We start from the raw sequence: 23,247 nt of genomic DNA, 5'->3' as shown, positions 1-23,247 counted from the left end.
TGTTCGTTTAGAATCTGTTAGGGATGGGTAGGTTGTGTTTGCTGAGTGGAAGGTGACGCTAGGGGCCTGGGGCTGTCCGGGTCGAGGTTGAGTTACTTCCTTTACTAGATCGGAAGCCGAGAAGCCGGAGGCCAAGGGAAGGGGCGGCTACCTGGAATTAGCTCGTCTGCAGATCCCACTCCTCCTCTAACCTTCGCCCCGCCCCGCCCCGCCCCGCCCCGCCCGTGGTCGCTTCCCCTAGTGCAGCCCCGCCTTCACTTCACTTCATGCCCCGCCCATTGGCAGCTCCCCTTCCGCTCTGCGCTGCGGCTGCGCAGTCCGTACCATCTTCTAGACGCCTGGGTCCCGATACGTGCTCTCTGGTGCGGGTTTACTCCAGTTCCAGCATGTGGAGCCGACAGCGGGGCCGCCTGAAGCCGTTATGCTGCGGGGTGGAGGAGCTACGGTGCCGCCGGCGGGAGCGGGAGGCAGGTGCGGGCGGGCGAGGGAACACGGGAGGATGAGGGTATGGCGGTCGGAGTAGGGGTGAGGAGGCTTCCAGGGTTGGAGATGGGTTCTGGGTCCTGGGTGCCCCTTCCATGATCAAGCGGCTCCTTTGCTCCCAGCACTGCGGAAGGCACGGAGAGAGCAGCAGCTGGTCAGCAAGAGGCTGCTGAGAGACGAAACCTTGGAGGAAGCCGAGGAGGGATGTGTGGCCATGATCTTCGGGGAAGCCGAGGTGAGGGGGCAGGGTGCTTGGTTAGATCCACACCAGGTAGCGGCAAATACCTTCTCTTGTACTCGTGGTCCGCCCCCAGACCTGAACGCGGTCCCTTCAACACCTCCTTCCATCTAGTGGGCCAAGCTGGAAACCAGGGAATCATCCTCGACAACTCTATCCCTCATCCCCACATCAATATATCATCAAGTCCTAGCACGCCCCCCCCTTTTTTTTTACCGCCTAAAGAGCTGTGGAGTCTTTTAAATGGCTTTGCCATCACGATTGCCACCACCCTCTTCTTTGAATACTTAACAGCAGCCTCCTAACAGGTCATCTGCAGAAATTTTGCCTCCTCAAGTTAATTCTCTATACATCAGTCAGTCAGATGCGTCTTTTAAAAACACAGAGACCAAAATCCTTCCTGTGATCTACACAGTCCAGCATGGTCTAACCTCTGCTACTTCCAACCTTATCAGTTCACTCATTTCAGACAAATTGTCCCTTTTCAGTTCTTGGAACAATATACCAGGCTCTTTCCTGTCTCAAGGCCTTTGCATTTGCTGCATCTAAAGTGGGTCTGCAGAGAATCGTACTAATTGTTTGCTTGTTACCGTTTCTCCAACTAGACTTTAAATCCACAGGAACCTGTACCTTATCTTATTTGTCATCATTGAAAACTCAGATGCCTATACAGTATCTGGCATATAGTAGATGCTCAGTATTTATGGAATAAGTGAACGAAAGAATTTCAGCTCATTTATTCATTCAGCAAGCATTGGGCATCCCCTGTTTATATTATGTTTACATATATAGTTTACAAAGCACTTACGCCTAGGTTATACCGTTTATTCATTGTGTGCTTACTTTATACCAAGGCACCTATGCTGGGTACTGAGGTACAGAAAGATGAAGAGAGAGTCCCTTTCTTTGACGTGTTCACAACCCATTGAAGGAGACAGATGTGCTTCTACCTGTCATGAAGGAAACATGAGGCACAATAGAAACCCCTGAGTCTTCCAAAGGGAGTCAGAAAGAGCTAACTTCCCAGAGGCAGTGAGAGCAGAAATCTAAAGGAAGTGGAGGACCTGGGGAGGGTATCCCAGGCAGAAAGATTATGTGAAAGCTTGGAAGCATTAAAAAACACGTCATGTGATGCGCAGTGTTGTTGCAGTGTTGGTTGCATGGGGAGAATCGCTAGAGGGATAGGTTGTGTCAGGCTGAGAGGTTTAAATGTTATCCTTGAAATAACACAGTAAAAAGGCAGAGTAGATGTTATGCCCATTTTTCAGGTGAGAAACTGGGGTTTAGTCCCCTGTAGCTAAGTGGCAGGGCTTGTATTAAACCCAGTTCTGATTCCCTCTTCTGTCCACTCTACTGCAAGGTTGGCACTTACTGGCCATAATACTGTGAATGACGAGTCCTAGGAATAGTGCCATATTGAAGGGCTCACAGCTGAAGTGGGCACAGCAGAACTCATGCCTTGCTTTCTGGCAACTATGTGTTGCCATCTCTCTTCTCCCTGCCCTGGGCTCCAGATCCAGCAGTTCCTGCGGTTAGCCCAGCGGGGGACAGAGGAAAAGGAGAGAGAGAGGGCTCTGGTCAGCCTTCGGCGAGGCTTGCAGCACCCTGAGACGCAACAGACCTTCATCAGGTCAGTGTGGGTGGTGTGAGTGTGTGGCTGGGGCTCTGAGGGGTGGACAGGAGTGGGGGGGGGATGGGCCACTGGCTGAGCAGGGATCTGGTGCTCACTCATGTAGGCTGGAGGGCAGCATTCGGACCCTAGTCGGGCTCCTGACCAGCAACCAGGCCCTGCTGCAGCTTGAGGCGGCTCGGTGCCTTCATGAGCTCTCTCACTCTGAGCAGTCTGCAGTAGTTGAGGCCTGCCTGCCAGCCACTTCCTACCTTCTCACCTACCTCTCCGGTCACAGCTCAGACTTTATAGTAAGCCCTGCCCCTTCCTACCTTGTTCTTGGTTTGGATTTAAAAATTGTGCTTTTGGGTCCAGTTTGAGCTGGCAGGTAGGCAAAAGAGGAAAACCTGTTTCTCCTGATGCCCCCAGCCATACACACACCCATCATCTCCCATTCCCCTGTGTCCCGATCCTCAAGGACAGGTATGCTCCAGCTTCCCCACTCCCACCCCTACCCCACCCCGGCCTGAGACAGGCCAAGCCCGGTGCTTTTGTTCTCCCGCTCTCAGGAGCTCTGTCTGTATACACTGGGTAACCTGATTGTGGAGAGTGAGGCTGTGAGAAGGCAGCTCCTGCCACAGGGCATTGTTCCGGCCTTGGCTGCCTGCATCCAGGTAAGCGTCCACCTCCTTGCTTCCTCTCTGGGCACCCCTCCCCTCACGTCTCTCCACATGCCCCACCTGCTCTGGGTAGGCAGCTCCATCCTCTGCCCTGTGCTAAGGGGTTGAAACTCTCAGGAAATCTTATGGCCTAGGCTCCAGAGTCAGATCCCTACTCTGTCTGCTTCTAGTCTCCCCATCTGACTGTGCTGGAAGCTCTTGGATATGCCTTGTCCCAGCTTCTGCAGGCTAAGGAAGCTCCAGAGAAGATCATCCCGTAAGTAAAGTTGAGTCTCCAGATGTGTAGGCAGGTGTGACCTACTTGGTAGCGTAGGCCCTGATGCCTGATCGAGTCGTTTCCAAAGCTGTTGCACATTTCAACCCCATGTGCCTGACTGGGAAGAGCTTTGGGTTTGGACGCTTTCCCACCTGCTCTCAGGGTTTGGGAAGAGTGACTGGCATCTTGCCTTCTGTGGTTCCTACTCACAGCTCTGCTTCTACTGACAGCTCTGTCCTGGGCTCCACTCTCCCACAACATATGCTGCAACTGTTGCAACCTGGCCCAAAGCTGAACCTCGGAGTAGCTGTGGAGTTTGCCTGGTGCCTTCATTACATCATCTGCAGGTAATAGGCCAATTGGGAAAGTGCCACAAACCTCCCCTGGGGCTTCCTTCCATGACACTCAGGTTTTTGAACTTTGGTTTCTGGAATTGTGGTGAGTTTTCTTTGTTCTATGGTCCTCTCTTCTTGGAGCTCAGGAAACCCACAGACCTAGGTCATTTGCCACCTTAAAGGTAGGATTGACCGAGTAGTGACTACTTGCTTCCTGTTGCCCAGCCAGGTCAACAATGCCCTGCTCATCACCCAGGGCGCTCTGTCTACCCTGGGGCTGCTGCTGTTGGACTTGGCTGGGGCTGTCCAGAGAACTGAGGATGCAGGACTGGAGCTGGTAGGTGAAGAGGACAGGTCAACCTCTGGGTGACCTTTCTTTTTACTCAGCTCCTGCTCCAGTGTGCAGGCTGCCCCTTCCTCCTTAAACCTGAACCCTAACTCATCTTTGCAGCTGGCATGCCCTGTGCTTCGGTGTCTAAGCAACTTGCTAACAGAGGCAGCAGCAGAGGCTGTGGGAAGGCAACTGCAGCTCCGAGATGAGCGTGTTGTGGCAGCCTTATTTATCCTTCTGCAGTTCCTCCTCCAGAAACAGCCCAGCCTGCTTCCTGAGGGCCTCTGGCTCCTTAACAACCTGACTGGTAAGCACCATAATCTGCCTAGGCCTGGATCTTTAGATACTGGGAATAATTCCTCATGGCCTGGGCTGAGGTGGGTAGGATTGGGAGTGGGTTGGTTTCATGCCCCAGTTGGAGGAACTTCACCCTGACATTTTTCCCTTTCAGCAAACAGTCCTAGTTTCTGCACCTCCTTGCTCTCCCTGGATCTGATTGAGCCCCTCTTGCACTTGTTGTCTGTATCTAATGTGGTGAGCGTGTTGGTAGGTATTGGGGTCACTTGAGTCCAAGGTCTGGTGGCCAAAGTGTAAACAGTGGGAGCAGCCCTGAGCCCTCAGAAGTACCCTTAGCTGAGAGCTGGCAGGTGGTGTGGTATGGATGGCTTCAGGGCCAGACCATCAGTCATAGACCAGACAGTCTAGGTGTGAGTCCCTAAACTGTAATTTACTAGTAACTAACCTTGGGCAAATCAACTAACCACCTTAAGCTTCAGTTTCCTCATTTATAATTGGGAATAGTAATCCTACCTGAGGGTGGCTGAGGGGATTACAGAATATGCATATAAAAGTGCTTGGCACACTGCCTGGGCATGTGGTCAGGATTCCATAGAAGCTATCGTTAAAATCTTCGGTTTTCATCGTTTGTGAGGACTGTGTACATGTATCTGTCTGCAGGTGCTCACGGTTCTGTGCAACGTTGCAGAGAAAGGTCCTGCTTACTGTCAGCGTCTATGGCCAGGGCCCCTGCTCTCCTCCCTGCTGGACGTGTTGGCCTTCTCTGACACTGAAGTAGTAGGCCAGAGTTTGGAGCTGCTGCAACTGCTGTTCCTCTATCAGCCAGGGGTGGGTTTCTGGCCTTAGTCCCCAGTCCTCCTGTTCTGAAGCCTCTGGTCTCACCATGGCCCCTTTCCTTCCTGTAACTTTAGTCATTGCTCTGGGCCTGGCTAGCCTATGTGGGCTCCAGGTCCGAACTTCCATACTCTTGTTGGGAATGCATTCTTCCAAGAGGAGGTGGGCTAACCTATAAGGCTGTGGTAATTGCGTGTTAGCACTGAGGGACCCAGTGTTGAATCCTTTTCTTCCCTGCTCTCAGGCTGCCCAGGCCTTCTTGCAGCAGTCAGGGCTGCAAGCCCTACAAAGGCATGAGGAGGTGGCACAGCTCCAGGATCGTGTGCATGCTCTCCAGCAGACAGCTCTTCATGGGTGACTTGACTTCTCAAAGTCATGTACTCCACTCCCCATCTCCCTCACTCCCCAGCTTCCTGGCTCACAGAGCCCCTTTGGGAGGTTTAGAACCATAATGACATCATGCCCTCTGCTCCCACACCTAAGCCTAAGTCAAGATCTCTGGATCCCAGCTCCTCCTGTTTTACCCAGCAGTGTCCAGGCGGGAGGACCAGAGGGAACCCAGTGTGGCCTACTTAATCTGGGTCCATAGAATCTCCTTTTTTCTTGTTCTTTCTTTTTTTTCTTTCTTTTTTTTTTTTTTGCTTCAGCAGCTGGTGGCTTTTGATGGGATGGAATAAAATAAGTTTTATTTTTATATTCAGCTGCTTTGCCTCGTTTGATTGCACAATAAGGGGTAGTCAGTGGAATGAGAAACAGAACATCCTGAGACAGCATTTTCAGCACAAGCTTTATAAAGAGCAGAAGAACACATTTCTCCACATTGTACTCAGTCCAGCAGAGTTCAGGCTCTGGGGCTCTTGCTCTTAATCCTCAGTGGAGGCTTCAGGCTTTGCCACTTAGCACATTCTCCAGGGCTCTGGTTACCTGATCAGCACTGAAGTTGTTCAAAGAGACATTCTTCTCTTGGCCAAATGCTGAAGAGAGAGGGAGGTGATTAAGTATCCACTCTGCACTGTACGGGCTACCAAAGTATAATAAAAGGTCTCTGTCTTCAATTTAAAGTCTTGGTAGGACAGGAAGGGTAGTAGAATTTTGGCTGATTCTGGATGGTCATAATGGGAAGGAAAGTGTTTCAGGAACGTTTTAAGGGGCATGGTAGGCACTTATTATTAACCATTGTGAGCAGTGTATTACATGAGCCTGCCTTTTAATGGTGCCCATTCAGTGGCTCCCATTGTTCATCTAAACTAAAGTTATTTGTGTCCATCTCCTTCTCTAGTCTGCTGGCTTTTGGAAGGAAAACCTTTGTTCCTCCTCCAAACAATGTTTAGTGCATGGCATACTGCAGTTGTCTACTGTTATAATGGATCTGCCTTGGGTGTGACTCCCTGCCATCCTCCAGACATTCCTAGGGCGAGGTTTAGTTAAAAGCCGTGATTAAAAATACCATTATTCAGTAAGTATAAATATTGTGTGTCCCTATGTGTCAGGCAACATGACAGTAATTTTCAAATTGTGGTAAAATGACACACAGGTAACATTAATAAGTATGTGGTAAAATTATATAGGGTAAAGGGGCAATGTTACATAACTGGCCAGGGAATGCCTTTCTGAGGAGGTTGAATTACAACAAAGAGCCAGCCATGGAAGTCTGGCAGAAGTGCAGTCTAGGAAGGGGGAACAGATGTAGAAGCTCAACCCTGTTATACATCCTAGCTGAATAACCAAAGAATCCATCCCTCATATTAATTAAGGTTAAATGAGATTTAGGCAGGAAAGCACTCAGCACAGGGCCTAGCAGTAAGTGCTCAACACAGTCATTATTTTAGGTTTTTACTACTGAGATTCTCACACTCTCCTGGACCGGCACTGACCACACAATTTGGAAGGTCCTACACTGATGGACTGGACCAGCATCCCTTCTCCCCTATCTGAAGCCTGTTCTGAATTACAAAAACGACAGCTCCTGATCCCTATGCAGGACAGGGCCCGCCTCCACATAGATGTTATTGGGACACAAAGCATCCTGTAACCCTGCGAATGTATATTTCTTTATCTGCAACGAGGTCAACAGCAAGTCCGAATTCAGTCCCTGTACAGGTTTCTGTGTGACCTTGGGCGGCCCTTTCTTTTCTCGAACCCTTGTTACTCCACCGGGGTCTCAGGCCCCCGGCATCCTGTGCTCACCGTAGCGGGCCCATAGCTTGGGCTGCACATCAGAGCACTCGCGGATTAGGATGGGCAGGTGGGGGTTCGCCTTCTTCAGCTCCACATAGCGTTTCTCGATGAAGTCCCTGCAGGGCCGAAGAGAGCACCGTGCGTGCGGTGTGGGCGCGGGCCTACTCAAACACCCGGGAGGTCGAGGTCGTGACCCCGGCGCCCCGAAGCCCGCCCGCCTCACCGGGCCGCGCCTCACCTGACTCCCTGGCTTCCGGGCGAGCGCTGGCATAAGTGGATACGAATCTCACGGAGGCCCAATTTGGCACGGATCCCCCTACTCGCTGCGGCAGCCGCCATCTGGGCTGGTACCAAATCATCCGCCCTAGACCTTCCGGCCAAGTGATCCTATCAGACCAGCCGCGGACGCTCCAGCCCCGGGATAGGTTGGCTGACGTAAGGGGCGGGGCCAAGTTTAGCCAATGCCATAACAGCATTGCAGGTCAACTCTCACTCGGATTTCTCCGCCCTCCGTTGCGGCGGAAAAGCTGGGACACGAAAGGCACTGTGGGTGGACTCCTGAGGTGCATTGTGGGGAGTCGCCTGTCGCTGCCGTGTTGTTGTAGGATCCTCGGTCGTTGCTGGGGTTGAAACACCGCGGACGAAATGCCGGAGCGAGATAGTAAGGCTCGGGTCATCTGCCCTTTCTTCCCCGCGGGACTCGGGACACTTGGCGCGTTATTTTGGCCTCAGAATTTAAGCCGGCTGTGTGCGCGAGGGTGGAGGCGGGCCGGGAGTGTGATGCTTGGAGCCTGGCGAAGCAGTTTGGGCCCCGAGCGAGGCCGGGCAGCTCCAGACTGTCTCTCAATCTTGTCCTTGCCCCAACCCACGACAGATGAGATTTATCTGTGAACCACCCCCAGCCCCCGTCACTTAATTTTCGCTTCTGTAAATTTATCTTTCGCGTAGTATCTTAGGTGTCATCTTCAAGAAGTCTTTGCTGATCCTCCAGCGCTGGTTTAGGGGCCCCCTCCTCTGAGCTCCCATAGCTCCTTGTATTTTCCTGCTTTAGCACTTGTTACCCTGTATTGTCAGTGTCGATGTTCTTGCCTTTCTTCCTCACTAGATTGTGAGCAACTCGACAGGAAAAGACATCTGTATTGTTCACTACTAGATCCCCAACTTTTGCACAAGACCTGACTCTAAAGAGATTGATTAAATTAACATCAATTCCTTTTCTTAGGCGAGCCGTTCTCCAACCCATTGGCCCCAGATGGCCACGATGTGGACGATCCTCACTCCTTCCACCAGTGAGTGTTTTGATGTAGAACCATGGGAATGAGCTGGGTAATGAGTAAAGTGGTGGTGGTGGTGGTGAAAGAATTCTGAATGTCTTGTCAGCAAGGATGACCAAAAAATCATACCGCTTGCCTCTTTATCTTTGTGAACTTTAACTGGATCAGGCCAACTGCATAAGAGTATTAGAGGGGAAATTATGGCAGGGAGAGTGCTAGTTTTAAAAATTGATGTTTAATTACACATTATATAGGAATTAATTCTTGTAGAAATTAAAACATCAGAATAAGGGTAATGTTGTCTGTGATAACATCCCCAATTCCATCCCCTTTCTTAGAGGTAACCACCGTTACCTTTTTTACACTTATCTTTTTGTCCTACTCTTTTTAAATGCATTTGTATACACATATTCATATTTGAGTAAAATACATCATTGCTTTGTGAATTAAAATATTAAAATTAATCGGTGTTATATTGTCTATATATCAACTTTGCCACCTGTGTTGGGTGTTTTTTTAGTGATTTATTTATTTTTGGCTGCATTGGGTCTTCGTTGCTGCACGTGGGCTTTCTCTAGTTGCGGCAAGCAGGGGCTACTCTTCGTTGCAGTGCACGGGCTTCTCATTGTGGTGGCTTCTCTTGTTGCGGAGCGCGGGCTCTAGGCGTGTGGGCTCAGTAGTTGTGGCTCGCAGGCTCTAGAGCGCAGGCTCAGTAGTTGTGGCGCACAGGCTTAGTTGCTCTGCGGCATGTGGGATCTTCCCGGACCAGGGCTCGAACCCGTGTCCCCTGCGTTGGCAGGCAGATTCTTAACCACTGTGCCACCAGGGAAGTCCCCCACCTGATGTTTTTCCCTTCTCAATATTTTAGCGGTTATTTTCATGGCAGTGACAAGGACTCACTTCTTGACCAAACTCTAGTCAGACTTCTCCAAGGCTTCTATTTTTTTTTTTTTTTTTTGCGGTACGCGGGCCTCTCACTGCTGTGGCCTCTCCCGTTGCGGAGCACAGGCTCAGCGGCCATGGCTCACGGGCCCAGCCGCTCCGCGGCATGTGGGATCCTCCCGGATCGGGGCACGAACCCCCCTGCATCGGCAGGCGGACTCTCAACCACTGCACCACTAGGGAAGCCCCAAGGCTTCTATTTTTGACCAGGCCTACTGAACCCTGTTTTGTTTTGTTTTGTTTCGTTTTTTAATTAATTAATTAATTAATTAATTTTTGGCTGTGTTGGGTCTTCGTTGCTGCACGCGGGCTTTCTCTAGTTGTGGCGAGCAGGGGCTACTCTTTGTTGCGGTGTGTGGGCTTCTCATTGCAGTGGCTTCTCTTGTTGTGGAGCACGGGCCTAGGCATGCAGGCTTCAGTAATTGTGGTGCACAGGCTTAGTTGCTCCCTGGCATGTAGGATCTTCCCGGACCAGGGCTCAAATCCATGTCCCCGCACTGGCAGGAGCATTCTTAACCACTGCGCCACCAGGGAAGTCCCTGAACCCAGTTTTAACAAAGAATCCTGCCAAGGTATAGAGAAACCCTTCAATCAATCGAGGAGATCCAATCACTCCTCTTCCCTTGATATCTAATCAACTTCCTCTTCCACCGTACCCTTAATACCTAACCAAGTAATTTTCTATACATTCCCAGTTGTCCCTGTTGTACTCAGAGTTTAGTTTCAGTCCTTCTCCCCTTTTGCAATAGTCTTGATTTCTATTACAGTAGCGTTGAATAAAGTCTTCCTTGGGGAGACCTAGCAGGATTCTTTGCTAAAACTGGGCTCAGCAGGCCAAGGAAGGGGCCTAATCAAGAGAGGGCTCAAAGGACCCTTACTAAAGTTTGGTCAAAGAGCGAGACATTGTCACTGTACCGGATAAAATTACGTCTTGTACTATCAGTGCTGTCTTTCCCATGTTTGGGAAACACTTTCACAGTTTGTTTAGTTAATCTCCCATAATGGATGCTTAGGGTTTATGTTGTTCTCAAGTTTTTATTATTTTCAAAACTGTAATTGAACCTCTTTTACAGGCCTTCTTATACACATATGCCAGTAATTGGCCAGGTTAAATACAGATGAATGGAGCTGCTTGGTCACAGGATATTACACATTTAAATTTTAAGATAGATACTGCCAAATTGTCCTCTAAATTGTTTATACTGATTTATATTACTATCAACGATACATGAGAGTATCCACTTCCCAAATTCTCACTCATTGTTTTTTTTTTTAATGTATTTTATTATTTTTTTTTTTACATTTATTTTTGGCTGCTTTGGGTCTGTTGCTGCACACGGGCTTTCTGTAGTTGTGGCCAGTGGGGGCTACTCTTCGTTGCAGCGCGGTGGCTTCTTTGTTGAGGAGCACGGGCTCTAAGCACGCAGGCTTCAGTAGTTGTGGTGCACGGGCTCAGTAGTTGTCGTGCATGGGCTTAGTTGCTCCATGGCATGTGGGATCTTCCCGGACCAGGGATCGAACCCATGTCCCCTGCACTGGCAGGCGGATTCTTAACCACTGAGCCACCAGGGAAGTCCCTCTCACTCATTCTTTTTTTCTAATTTTTAAAAAATTAATTTATTTTTGGCTGTGCTGGGTCTTGGTTGCTGTGTGCGGGCTTTCTCTAGTTGCGAGTGGGGGCTACTCTTTGTTGTGGTGCGTGGGCTTCTCATTGTGGTGGCTTCTCTTGTTGCACAGCATGGGCTCTAAGTGCGTGGGCTTTAGTAGTTGTGGCATGCGGGCTCAGTAGTTGTGGCCAATGGGCTCTAGAGCACAGGCTCAGTAGTTGTGGCACACGGGCTTAGTTGCTCCGCGGCATGTGGGATCTTCCTGGCCCAGGGCTCGAACCCATGTCCCCTGCCTTGGCAGGTGGATTCTTAACCACTGTGCCACCAGGGAAGTCCCAGCCTCTCACTCATTCTGGATTTATAAAACTTTTTTTTTTTAGTAGCCATAAGCAGTGGCTACTCTTTGTTGCAGTGTGCAGGATTCTCATTGTGGTGGCTTCTCTTGTTGCGGAGGACGGCCTCTAGGTGCTCGGGCTTCAGTAGTTGTGGCACGAGGGCTCAGTAGTTGTGGCCAATGGGCTCTAGAGCACAGGCTCAGTAGTTGTGGCACACAGCCTTAGTTGCTCCGCGGCATGTGGGATCTTCCCGGACCAGGGCTCGAACTCGTGTCCCCTGCATTGGCAGGTGGATTCTTAACCACTGTGCCACCAGGGAAGTCCGATTTATCAAACTTTTTAATCGTTAACACTCTGATGCATTAAAAGTGGCATGTTCTTTGTTTTAATTTGTTTTTCTCTGATTTCTAGTAAAGTGAACCATATTTTTTACATATTCCTTTTCCTATTTTTGTTGGGTACTAATTTTTAAAATTTTCGCCCTCTAGATCAAAACTCACTAATGAAGACTTCAGGAAACTTCTCATGACTCCAAGGGCTGCACCTACTTCTGCACCACCCTCTAAGTCACGTCACCATGAGTAAGTTCTGGGGTGATCCAATCTGTTTCCCATCTCCTTCCTATGGAAAATTTATTGAACTAGTTATCTTAGGAACTGGAAAGCTAGTTCTCTTTTGAGGTCTATGGTTCTGATTCTCTGCCTTTTGAGATTGAAGCTCCAGGAAAGACTGCGATACTGTATGGATCTCATTTCTTAAAAAATATTTATTTATTTGGCTGTGCTGGGTCTTAGTTGTGGCACACGGGATCTTTTAGTTGCTGCATGCAGGATTTTTAGTTGTGGCGTGTGAACTCTTAGTTGCAGCATGTGGGATCTAGTTCCTTGACCAGGGATTGAACCTGGGCCCCCTGCATTGGGAGCATGGAGTCTTAGCCACTGGACCACCAGGGAAGTCCTATGGGGATCTCATTTTTTCTCAGAGTATGTTCCATGGACCATTTGTACTAGAGTTGCTGCTGGTGCTTAAATAAGTAGATTTCTGGGTCCATTCCAGCCCCACGGACTCAGATTCTAGGGCAGATATTTGGGAGTATATAATTTTAATAGTCCTTCAGGTGGTTGTGATGCTTTCTAAAGCTTGAGAACCACTCACCTACAAATATTGACATGGATCTCTGCCTGATTGAAACTGGTCAGCTATTGCTGTGGTCAGTATTCTAAGCCTTTCTTCAGTCCTCAGAGCCACTTCTTGGGGTTTCTGGGGCTGTGGCAATATTTCGCAATCAGTGAATTTCTTTCTTTTCTAGGATGCCAAGGGAGTACAATGAGGATGAAGATCCAGCTGCACGAAGGAGAAAAAAGAAAAGGTAAAGGGAGGATGGAGGAGTGTTGGGTTTTATGGTGGATAGTGTTTGGGGAAAAGGAGTAGGGGCTAGTTATGAGGCAAGAGACTGAGGTTTTCCTTTCTCGTCTTGAGATTCTCTGCTTTCATAGTGGAAAGGAATGATATTTAGAATGGCTGTTTAGGGCTTTGGAGTCAGCTTGTGGTGTTTTAATCTCATCTTTACCAGTTTCTAGCTGGATGCCGTGGGCATTTTGTTTAACCTCTCTAATCCTCAATATTCTCATGGGTGGAATCAAGATAGTGATAATAACTTTTATCAGGTTGTCATGAGGATCAACTGTGATAGTCCATGTAAACACTTAGTACCAGTGCCTGGCATATAGTAACCACCCAGTTAATTTTGGCTGCCGTCATTATCATTGTCATTGCTATTATTTATATGATACTAAGCTTCCTAGACCTGGTACTTTGCTTTTTTCTCTCTTCTTAAGGAGGACTGGCAAGGAATGATATATTTTCAGGTGAAATTTGGAACGTGATAAAAATTCAGAGACTTCCTGGTTGCCGTATGGTAAAGTCTCATACTTGTAGAGACTCGGTGATGTAGAGTTAGGTGACATCAAAGGATTCTGAAGTGACAGATGGAGTACACTATTGTGGCATTAGAACAGTGTATCTGTGAGCTGGAAGATGCTGTAGTTCTGCTTTTGAGGAATATCAAGAGGTGGCCAGCAGTTCTATGAGGACATACATGAGCTTTCAGCATGGAGAGTTGGGTGAAGGTATAGGAAAACAGGCAGGAACAGTTCTGCTGAGCCTTACACATTTGCCTTTCCCTGGTCACAGTTATTATGCCAAACTTCGCCAACAAGAAATTGAGAGAGAAAGAGAACTAGCAGAGAAGTACCGGGACCGTGCCAAGGAACGGCGGGATGGAGTGAACAAAGATTATGAGGAAACTGAGCTGATCAGCACCACAGCTAACTACAGGGCTGTGGGCCCCACTGCTGAGGCGTGAGTACCGAGTGGGCCAGGGCATGGTTCCCTCAGCATTGCGAAGTCATACAATGGCAGTATGAATTCTTCCTCACTTTTTCCTTGCTCTGGAAAGCCATTTCCCCATGCCAAGCCATTTCAAGATCACTTGCCACCCACAAAGGATGGTTCTTATGTGGCCTCTTTCATTTTACAGGGACAAATCAGCTGCAGAGAAGAGAAGACAGTTGATCCAGGAGTCCAAATTTTTGGGTGGTGACATGGAACACACCCATTTGGTGAAAGGCTTGGACTTTGCTCTGCTTCAGAAGGTGAGCTTGGTTGGTAGATGGAGAGTAATACTAGCATGCTGAATGCTCTTATAAGTGCCTTTTGGGGTGAGGAGGGAGACTGCTGTTAGTTCAGACCATGTGGAAGAACTAATGGTGCCCCCTCTGTAGGACTAATTGCTATTCATCCTTCAAGTCTCAGCCTCAGTTTTATCTTCTTGGGGAAACAAACCTTCCCTGATCACCTGTGTATTGTTAAGTCTCCCCACTCCTCACCTCCCACTACCTGCACCCTTGCATAGCTCTTCTGTTTTACTTACAGCAGTTATCACACTTTGTTGTTTAATTGTTTAATTTGTCTGTCTCTCTTTTTATAAGCTCCATTAGGGCAAGGACTATATTGTTTTGTTCAGTATTGAGTTCTTAGTTCCTGGCACAGTGTGGTATAATGGTGTTCAGTAAGGATATGTAAAGTGAATAAATGTCTAAACCTTAATTGCTTTCCTGTTAGGTACGAGCTGAAATTGCCAGCAAAGAGAAAGAGGAGGAAGAACTGATGGAAAAGCCCCAGAAGGAAACCAAGTAAGTAAACATCAGGGAGAGCTTGAGAGTTTAGAAAGGTGGGGCCAAAAGTAGGAACACATTTAGCAAAAATGTTCTTTTTGTCTTTTCAGGAAAGATGAGGATCCTGAAAATAAAATTGAATTTAAAACACGTTTGGGTGAGTACAGAATTTCTACACTAGTGGTTCTGCATTCCAGGGGGAATTGTAAGGAATTTAGTGCTCTGGACAGAATATGCTTCCCCTTACCCTCAATCTACTTTTATCTCTTTTTTGTCCCCAAACCAGCTAGTTCCCACAAAATACTCTAATAGAACTCAGATGTAGACTTAGTTATTTCATATATATTACTAATGTCCCCTCAGTTAGGTTGGAAGCTCTTTCAGACTTGGGCTTATCCATTAAGGGAGGTAGCATGGTTGATGATTAAAAACTCAGAATTCAGAAACCTGCATTTGAATCCTGTAATGAAATCACACTAAGCATGTGATTTTGGGTGCAACCAACTTAACTTCTCAGCTCCACTTGCAAAAATGGGGTTAACGTTCACCTCATGGGATTACTGGGACGAAGAGAAATAATACATGCAACATGCCTGTCACACTGAGCATGCAGTAGAGCTATTTTTTCCCGTCTTCATCAGTATTACCTTAAACTTCATCCTTCTTCCTCACAGGGCCTAATACAATGCTAGGCACATAGTGCCCTTGAGAAGGCAATGTAGGCAGGGTGGATAAGAGCTCAGGCTTTGGAGTTAAACGGCTGGGGTCCCATTCTTTGTTCTGTCGCTTAGTAGCTATAGGACTTGCAATAGTCATATGACTTAAGTGGTAGTAAATCACTTACTTCTCAGCCTTAGTATTTTTATCAGCTAAAAGGAGATAATAATGACCACCTCACAGGGCTGTTGTGGAGACTGAATGAAGCAAAGAATGCATAACACTTGGCATGGTGGCTGGCACACAGTAGCCACTTAGTAAACAGTAGCTGTTATTGTAGACGTTTTCTCACTGGCTACTTGCTGCTCTTTCTCTTTTTGTAGGCCGAAATGTTTACCGCATGCTCTTCAAGAGCAAAGCATATGAGCGGAATGAGCTGTTTCTTCCAGGCCGCATGGCCTATGTGGTAGACCTGGATGATGAGTATGCTGATACTGACATCCCCACTACTCTTATCCGCAGCAAAGCTGATTGCCCCACCATGGAGGTGAGTGACCCAAGTCCCGAGAGCCTGCTATGTGAGCCTCAAACCTGGGAATCAGCTTCACTTCTGCCCTGAGCCTCATCTACCACATTTAACCAAGTCCTGTCCACCTTCTAACCTCCTAAATCTCAGTTGAATCCATTCACTTTTCTCTATCTCCACCAATAACACAATAACATTCCAGTCTAAGCCATCATCTCTTGGGACTTCCCTAGTGATCCAGTGGTTAAGACTCTGTACTTCCAATGCAGGGAGCATGGGTTCAATTCCTGGTTGGGGAACTAAGATCCCACATCCTGTGCAGCATGGCCAAAAAAAAAAAAAAGCCATCATCTCTTGTTGGAACTATTAAAAGGGGCTCCTAGTTGGTTTCCACTCTGGTTCCCTTCCAATATTCTATTTATTTTTAGTATTGTTGAGATGTAAGTCACATACCAAACAGTTCACCCCTTTAAAGTGTACAATTCAGTGGCTTTTAGTATTTTCATAGAATTGTACAACTGGCATCAGAATCAATTTTAAAACATTTTCATCACCCCAAAAAGAAACCCTGTACTCTTTAGCCATTACCGCTCCCCACATCTTTCCGTCCCCTTTTCCATTATCATTTTTACACATGGCCAGAGTGATCATGTAACAACATGACTTTTTCTCATCATGGTTTAGAAGATTTTTTTTTTCTCCCTTCACTACTGTCATTTTTTTTTTTAAGATAATTTTTTAGAGCAGTTTAAAGTTCACAGCAGGGCTTCCCTGGTGGCGCAGTGGTTAAGAATCTGCCTGCCAATGCAGGGGACACGGGTTCGAGCCCTGGTCCAGGAAGATCCCACATGCCGCGGAGCAACTAAGCCCATGTGCCACAACTACTGAAGCCCGCGCGCCTAGAGCCCATGCTCCGCAACAAGAGAAGCCACCGCAGTGAGAAGCCCGCGCACCGCAATGAAGAGTAGCCCCCGCTCGCCGCAACTAGAGAAAGCCCGCGCACAGCAACAAAGACCCAATGTAGCCATAAATAAATAAATTAATTAATTAATTAATTAAAAAAAAAAAGTTCACAGCAAAATTGAGAGGGAGGTACAGAGATTTCCCGTATGTGCCCTGCCCCCGGTTTAGAAGATTTGATGGTTTCTTTATTTTATTTTATTTTTTGCGGTACGCGGGCCTCTCACTGTTGTGGCCTCTCCCGTTGCGGAGCACAGGCTCCGGACACGCAGGCTCAGCGGCCATGGCTCACGGGCCCAGCCGCTCCGCGGCATGCGGGATCCTCCCGGACCAGGGCAGGAACCCGTGTTCCCTGCATCGGCAGGCGGACTCTCAACCACTGCGCCACCAGGGAAGCCCGGTTTCTTTATTTTTTTAAAGTCTTTATTTATTTATTTTATTTTTGGCTGCATTGGGTCTTAGTTTTGCAGGATCTTTGTTGCAGTGCACGGGCTCTATAGTTTTGGCTCACGTGCTCAGTAGTTGTGGTGCAGGGGCTTAGTTGTTCCGCAGCATGTGGGATCTTACTTCCCCGACCAGGGATAGAACCCATGTTCCCTGCATTGGAAGGTGGATTCTTAACCACTGGACCGCCAGGGAAGCCCCTTGATGGTTTCTTAGTGTTAGGATAAAGACCAAAATCTTTTTTTTTTTTTTAATTAATTTATTTGCTGCATTGGGTCTTTGTTGCTGCGTGCAGGCTTTCTCTAGTTGTGGTGAGCGGGGGCTACTCTTTGTTGTGGTGCCCGGGCTTCTCATTGCAGTGGCTTCTCTTGTTGCGGAGCACAGGCTCTAGGTGTGCGGGCTTCAGTAGTTGTGGCTTGTGGGCTCCAGAGCGCAAGCTCAGTAGTTGCGGTGCATGGGCTTAGTTGCTCCACGGCATGTGGGATCTTCCCTGACCAGGGCTCAAATCCGTGTCCCCTGCATTGGCAGGCAGATTCTTAACCACTGCGCTACCAGGGAAGCCCAAGGCCAAAATCTGTATATCATGGCTTCTGAGGCTCTGTAACTCCTGGCCTCTCCAGACTCTTTCTACCATGCTTCCCAGTTTGTTCTCCAGTCATCCTTGCTTTCTTGAATGTACTAGATTCACTTATGACCCAGGCCTTCGTATGCTGTTTCATCTGTCTGGAATATACTTTTACAACACCTCCTTTCCCTGTGTTCACCTACTTAATTCTCACTTATCCTTTAATTTGTTAATTTGTTAAGTAAATGAATGAGTAAATGAAGAGAGTCCTGCTCAGTGGGATAACATTCTTGCTCCTTGGGGGTTTTCAGGCCCAGACCACACTGACCACAAATGACATTGTCATCAGCAAGCTCACCCAGATCCTTTCCTACCTGAGGCAGGGTACCCGCAACAAGAAGCTCAAAAAGAAAGATAAAGGTAATCTGGAGAGTTAGGGAGAGAAACCTTACCCCTGGAGGGGCATCTGAGATGGAACCAAGGTCTCCTGGAGCTTCCAGAACATTGGGAGGCTCCTGGGGACCAGAGAAAAATGGGAGCAGTGGAGCATTAGCCAAGGGATGGTTGCATCCAGGTTCTGTCTGCTTGACCCACCCAGGAAGCAGTGGTCAGTTTTGAGGCTTGAGGAGGGGGAGTATGGGGTAGCTTTTGTTGTCCCATCTTTTAAACAGAAGATGTTTAAAAGGGCATTGAGAACTGAAGAGCATGGTGAGGCTGAGTGGGAAATAACTCAGGAGTGTCTTCCTCACTCCTCTCTTTATGTTACAGGGAAAATGGAAGAGAAGAAACCCCCTGAGGCTGACATGAAGTATGTATCCTAGCCCCTGCCCCCTGATCTGAGGGAGGAAGGGCCTCTGGGTTTCCTGTCTTTGGCATTTGGGGGAGGCCTTGGTGTGAGAATCTGGAGAAATGGCCGGCGGAAATGGAAGTTTGTATGACTTTGTCAGCTAGGGATCTCTGTTTTCCTAGTATATTTGAAGACATTGGGGATTATGTGCCCTCCACAACCAAGACACCTCGAGACAAGGAGCGGGAGAGATACCGGGAACGGGAGCGTGATCGGGAGAGAGACAGAGACCGTGACAGAGAGCGAGAACGCGATCGAGAGCGGGAGCGGGATCGAGAGAGAGAAGAAGAGAAGAAGAGGCACAGCTACTTTGAGAAGCCAAAAGTGGATGATGAGGTGAGATGTAGTCCCGGGCACTAGGTGGAGGAGCTGCCCATCTCTGTGGCTGCCCAGCCAGGTACAGAACCCCTCTGTTATATAGGTGGCTCATGGCTCCACAGCAGCAACTGGGTCAATTAATCCAGGGTAGGAACCATCCTGGAAATGGGGGCAGGGGGTAGGGTAGGGAGTTGATTCGAACTTGAGGGAGAGGTGAGTGGGCATCCCTCCTGGTGACGCTCACTTCGGTTTCTGTTTTCTTTCCAGCCCATGGATGTTGACAAAGGTGAGTTTTACCCATGGCATCTTGCATTGGCTCTGGCAGTGCTGCTTTCCTCTGGGCTGAGTCTGACCCAGAACTCAGAGTTGCCAAGGGTGGGGCTGGGGGACTTCCTAGCTCTGGGTTCTCGGAAGATCCATGTCTTGCTTTTATGGAATAGACAGAAGATGAGTCTGGAGTTCTGTCTGTCTTCCTGGGCAAGGGCAGGGCATATTTGCTCTGTTTGATATAATTCTCCCAGCTGTGGGGTTCTGAGGACGTGGGGCAGGTTGAGTGGACAGTATTCTGGGCATCTCAAGCAGAGTAGCTCATTTTGAATTGGAATTTGATTAAAACTTTGTTAGCTAAAGGGTTCTGTTGCTTAAAAAATGTTGTTATGAAAGGCACAGGTGGGAAGTGTGTTGTGGGGAAGAGGTGGTAAGCTCCTTATTTCGAAGTCTGAACAGAGTTCTCTTTCGCCCAGGACCCGGATCCGCCAAGGAGCTGATCAAGTCGATCAATGAAAAGTTTGCTGGATCTACTGGCTGGGAAGGCACTGAATCATATCCTTTATTTCAGCGTGTTCATTCCAACTCCACCTGCCTCCCTGCTTCCCCACAACCTCCCTGCCCCCATCTTGCTCTTTCCCTTTTGTGCTGAATTTTGATAAGGATGAAGTCATGACTTTCCCCTTTCTCAGAGGACTCATTCACGTTCACAGCCCTCTCCTTAGAGTTTTCATGTTGGGGCTTCTAGCCCTTGGCCCTTCCTGCTTGAAGTTTTTCTGCTATTGGTAGAATTATTTTCTTTAACATAGCATATGCTGAAGAAGCCAGAAGACAAGAAGCAGCTGGGAGATTTCTTTGGCATGTCCAACAGCTATGCTGAGTGCTACCCAGCCACGTATGTGAGACTCTTTTAAAGAAGGGAGGCTGGGATGATTGCAGAGCAAGGTCGGGGCGGGGGGAGTGAGGTGAAAATTTGATTTGTTGGGACCCAGGGGTACTTCTTACTGGATAAAGTATTCTGTTAGGCTCTGAGTGGGAGGCCTAGGAGGGATGGTTGTTCCTAGGCATATAGCCTCTTAGTGGGTAGGTTTCTGCATGAACCATAGGAATCTGGGTCTGCACCATCTCTTTAACTGTTGCTTCTCTTTAGGATGGATGATATGGCTGTGGACAGTGACGAGGAGGTGGATTATAGCAAAATGGACCAGGTGTGGAGCTGGAAGGATGGGTGGGGACAGTTACTCTTTAGCGCATATCCCCTTCCCTCCTCCCAAATGATCTGTTTCATTTCCTGGGCCTCTTCTTTCTTCAGCTGCAGCAATAGGAGCAGCAGCATTGTGGAGTCCTGGGCAGCTTAACTGTTTTAAAGCATCTGTACAAAGTCAAATGAGATAGGGCCATAACTATATTTCTTTTTATTTTCTGTAAAGTGCCAGGCTTTGATTTCCATCCTAGGGAGTAAGCACGCCTTTAGTGCACATGCAGAAAGGGAAGAAGGATTTCAGTTTTTAGAAAATAACTGGAAAACAAACTGAGTTTTATTCTAGCTAGGATTGACATTTTCCTCTAAGCCTTAAAACAAAAACAAAAACACTAACACCATTAAGGGTGAAGAAGTGTCATCTACTTTCCCTTGTTTTCTCTGTCCCGCGATGCTTAATAGCATGGTTTAATTCTATCTTGGAACCTTGCTTAACCCTGGCTCTGCCAGGTATTGGTTTTGTGACCAAGCCAACTTATTTTACTGCTTTTTCCTCAGTTTCCTCATTAGAAAAATGGAGATAACTATAGTTCTCTCTCAATAGAGTTTTTGAGAGAATTAAATAAGATACATGTTTAGTGTTCAGAATGATGCCTGGCACATAGTAAGTACACAGTTAACATTTATTATTGTTTATTAGGGTAGGATTTATGAATGATAAAACCTGGGATTATGGGAGAGCCTGGCTTTAATCAAGGGCTAAAATCTCATTTCCACTGACATCTCTTCCTTCCTTGCCCCCCATTCTGTCCTGCAACAGGGTAACAAGAAAGGCCCTTTAGGCCGCTGGGACTTCGATACCCAGGAGGAATACAGCGAGTATATGAACAACAAGGAGGCTTTGCCCAAGTGAGTCTTGGTACTAAATACAGCCAAGAGTGAGGAGAGGGATGGTGGTGGGGGCGGACTAGCCCACAACAGGTTAGAGGGTGCAGTCTGGCTGAAACATTCTGAAATCAGTTCTCTGCTCACCGGGTCTCCTGGGAACACCTTGCTACTGCTATTCAACCTCGGATGCCTTCTTCCCTCAACTGCCCTTTTTTTCCCTCAGGGCTGCATTTCAATATGGCATCAAGATGTCTGAAGGGCGTAAAACCAGGCGCTTTAAGGAAACCAATGACAAAGCAGAGCTTGATCGCCAATGGAAAAAGATTAGTGCGGTAAGTGGGACTGGTTCTGGGTGGGAGGGCTTCAGCTGGGAGGAGATACTGGCCCACAGATTCAGGAACAGGCAGTGGGTCGGAGAGCCATGGAAGTAGGAGAGAGGTCAGTCTTGGGTCTCAGGTGAGCTTAGACTGGCAGCATAACCATCAACTATAACTGTTGTTTTTGCAGATCATTGAGAAGAGGAAGAAGATGGAAGCCGATGGGTGAGCAGCATTATTCTTCCTCTGTGAGACTGGTGAGAGTTGCTTAGTGTATTGATCTTATGCTCATTTCTCTTTCTATTGCAGGGTTGAAGTGAAAAGACCAAAATACTAATCTCTGGTTCCAACCCCAAGAATAATCTCCACAAGGATGTGCTCTCCACTGCTCGCTTTCTACAATTCCAAAAAAAGTTGCACGATGGTTTTTTTTTTTGTGAATGTATATAAAATTTCATTGTATAATCTTTTGGTTCCATTAAAATTGGTTAACCTGCTCTCTTATCTTCTCTATGTTGAGAGCCCAGATGCACCAGGAGGGCTACTAATTCCATATACATGTGATTGTATAAAAATCACATGGAGAAAGTCAGTCCTTTCCTGAGCTGTGGCTCTAGATTCCTAAGCAGGATATATACTAGCCAGGGTGCGCAGTGGAGGAGGGAAGAATGACCCTTGCTGTCAGGCAAGAGGTGGATAGAGAAACATAAGGATGATTGGTCTTAAATATCAGACTCATCTGGGCCCATCCGGGGACCTAGTCTTAGGGCAGAGGTTCCCTGGGAATTAGGGTCAGCCCAGTGGGCTGCCAGTCTGATCCCAAGGTTGTGCAGGACTGGGCTCTAGGTAAAGTCACCTGATGAGAAACACTCCTGGGAACAAAAACCCTTCACAAATTTATGCCCTTCTGGGATCTTTAGTAATTCCAAGTACAAATCACTGCTTACTGGGTTGAAGGGGAAGTGCCTTGGAGAATCCCTGTCCTAGACCAGAAGAGTTTAGTGCCCTTCAACACACTGTAAGTTTGCCAAGGCCCAGGGTGGGATCCCTGGCCTCCAAATCACTCCATCCCCACCCTTCCTCTTGGCTCATTGCCAGCACTTTGGTCTGGTGCTCATCAGCAAAGGTCACCAGTTCTTTCTGGCTGGATCCATAGCTGCCACTGCCTGCCCTGAGCTAAGACCTGTGGGCGTACAAGATCCAAGAAGAGCTAGATGGCTACTTTAGCCATTGCCTTTGGTTACTTTCACTTTGACAGGGCAAGAACTTTTCTTTTCTTTTTTTTTTTTTTTTGCGGTACGCGGGCTCCTCACTGCTGTGGCCTCTCCCGTCGCGGAGCACAGGCTCCGGATGCGCAGGCTCAGCGGCCATGGCTCACGGGCCCAGCCGCTCCGCGGCATGCGGGATCCTCCCGGACCGGGGCACGAACCCACGTCCCCTGCATCGGCAGGCGGACTCCCAACCACTGCGCCACCAGGGAAGCCCAGGGCAAGAGCTTTTTGAGGAAGCCAGCTTTATGCATGGCGCCTAGGAGGCTGAAATTGGGCAGTCTGCAATAGCACCTAGAATGGCTAATTTCAGACAGTAAGTGACACCCTGATGTCATGGCTGTAGGCAGCAGTCACAATTAGGAAAAAGGTCACAGAGACCCACCTGGCTCAGATGAAGGTACCTAGAGGGTC

General features: G+C 48.2%; 3 protein-coding genes across 8 annotated transcripts; 2 read left to right on the top strand and 1 right to left on the bottom strand.

The window, feature by feature from the left end:
• The first annotated feature begins 315 nt into the window (after positions 1-315).
• Positions 316-5,757, top strand: TMCO6 (transmembrane and coiled-coil domains 6). Of its 6 annotated transcripts, none has more exons than XR_014294097.1 (12): positions 316-471; positions 606-718; positions 2,236-2,351; positions 2,458-2,641; positions 2,900-3,004; positions 3,181-3,266; positions 3,497-3,613; positions 3,827-3,938; positions 4,053-4,239; positions 4,384-4,478; positions 4,918-5,057; positions 5,308-5,417. XR_014294097.1 is itself a non-coding variant. In XM_082621411.1 (12 exons), exons 1-12 carry the CDS (start codon positions 387-389, stop codon positions 5,419-5,421), a joined length of 1,359 nt encoding a protein of 452 aa, XP_082477537.1. In that variant the 5' UTR covers positions 316-386; the 3' UTR covers positions 5,422-5,757. The 6 variants fall into 6 exon arrangements, 5 of the variants coding, with proteins under 5 accessions (XP_082477537.1, XP_082477534.1, XP_082477533.1 ...); XM_082621411.1 differs by having other exon boundaries at positions 4,176-4,239; positions 4,890-5,057; positions 5,308-5,757; XM_082621408.1 differs by having other exon boundaries at positions 4,384-4,466; positions 4,890-5,057; positions 5,308-5,757.
• Positions 5,758-5,836: 79 nt separating this feature from the next.
• NDUFA2 (NADH:ubiquinone oxidoreductase subunit A2) lies at positions 5,837-7,623 on the bottom strand. The gene is made up of 3 exons (XM_082621413.1): positions 7,480-7,623; positions 7,251-7,357; positions 5,837-6,037 (listed from the first exon to the last, which is right to left on the bottom strand). The coding sequence occupies exons 1-3, from the start codon at positions 7,578-7,580 to the stop codon at positions 5,946-5,948; spliced, it is 300 nt and encodes a 99-aa protein (XP_082477539.1). The 5' UTR covers positions 7,581-7,623; the 3' UTR covers positions 5,837-5,945.
• A 149-nt stretch (positions 7,624-7,772) lies between these two features.
• IK (IK cytokine) lies at positions 7,773-22,062 on the top strand. Its single transcript, XM_082620935.1, has 20 exons — positions 7,773-7,902; positions 8,464-8,530; positions 11,888-11,980; positions 12,709-12,768; positions 13,593-13,760; positions 13,939-14,053; positions 14,523-14,593; positions 14,686-14,732; positions 15,616-15,779; positions 18,039-18,147; positions 18,496-18,535; positions 18,697-18,910; positions 19,160-19,178; positions 19,636-19,714; positions 19,974-20,054; positions 20,310-20,367; positions 21,181-21,269; positions 21,472-21,580; positions 21,756-21,790; positions 21,875-22,062. The coding sequence occupies exons 1-20, from the start codon at positions 7,887-7,889 to the stop codon at positions 21,900-21,902; spliced, it is 1,662 nt and encodes a 553-aa protein (XP_082477061.1). The 5' UTR covers positions 7,773-7,886; the 3' UTR covers positions 21,903-22,062.
• The last annotated feature ends 1,185 nt before the right edge of the window (positions 22,063-23,247 follow it).

Source organism: Mesoplodon mirus (assembly GCF_964341445.2).
Source record: "Mesoplodon mirus genome assembly, chromosome: 5".
Classification (NCBI taxonomy): domain Eukaryota; kingdom Metazoa; phylum Chordata; class Mammalia; order Artiodactyla; family Ziphiidae; genus Mesoplodon; species Mesoplodon mirus.
This window is presented reverse-complemented; position numbering and strand designations above follow the sequence as displayed.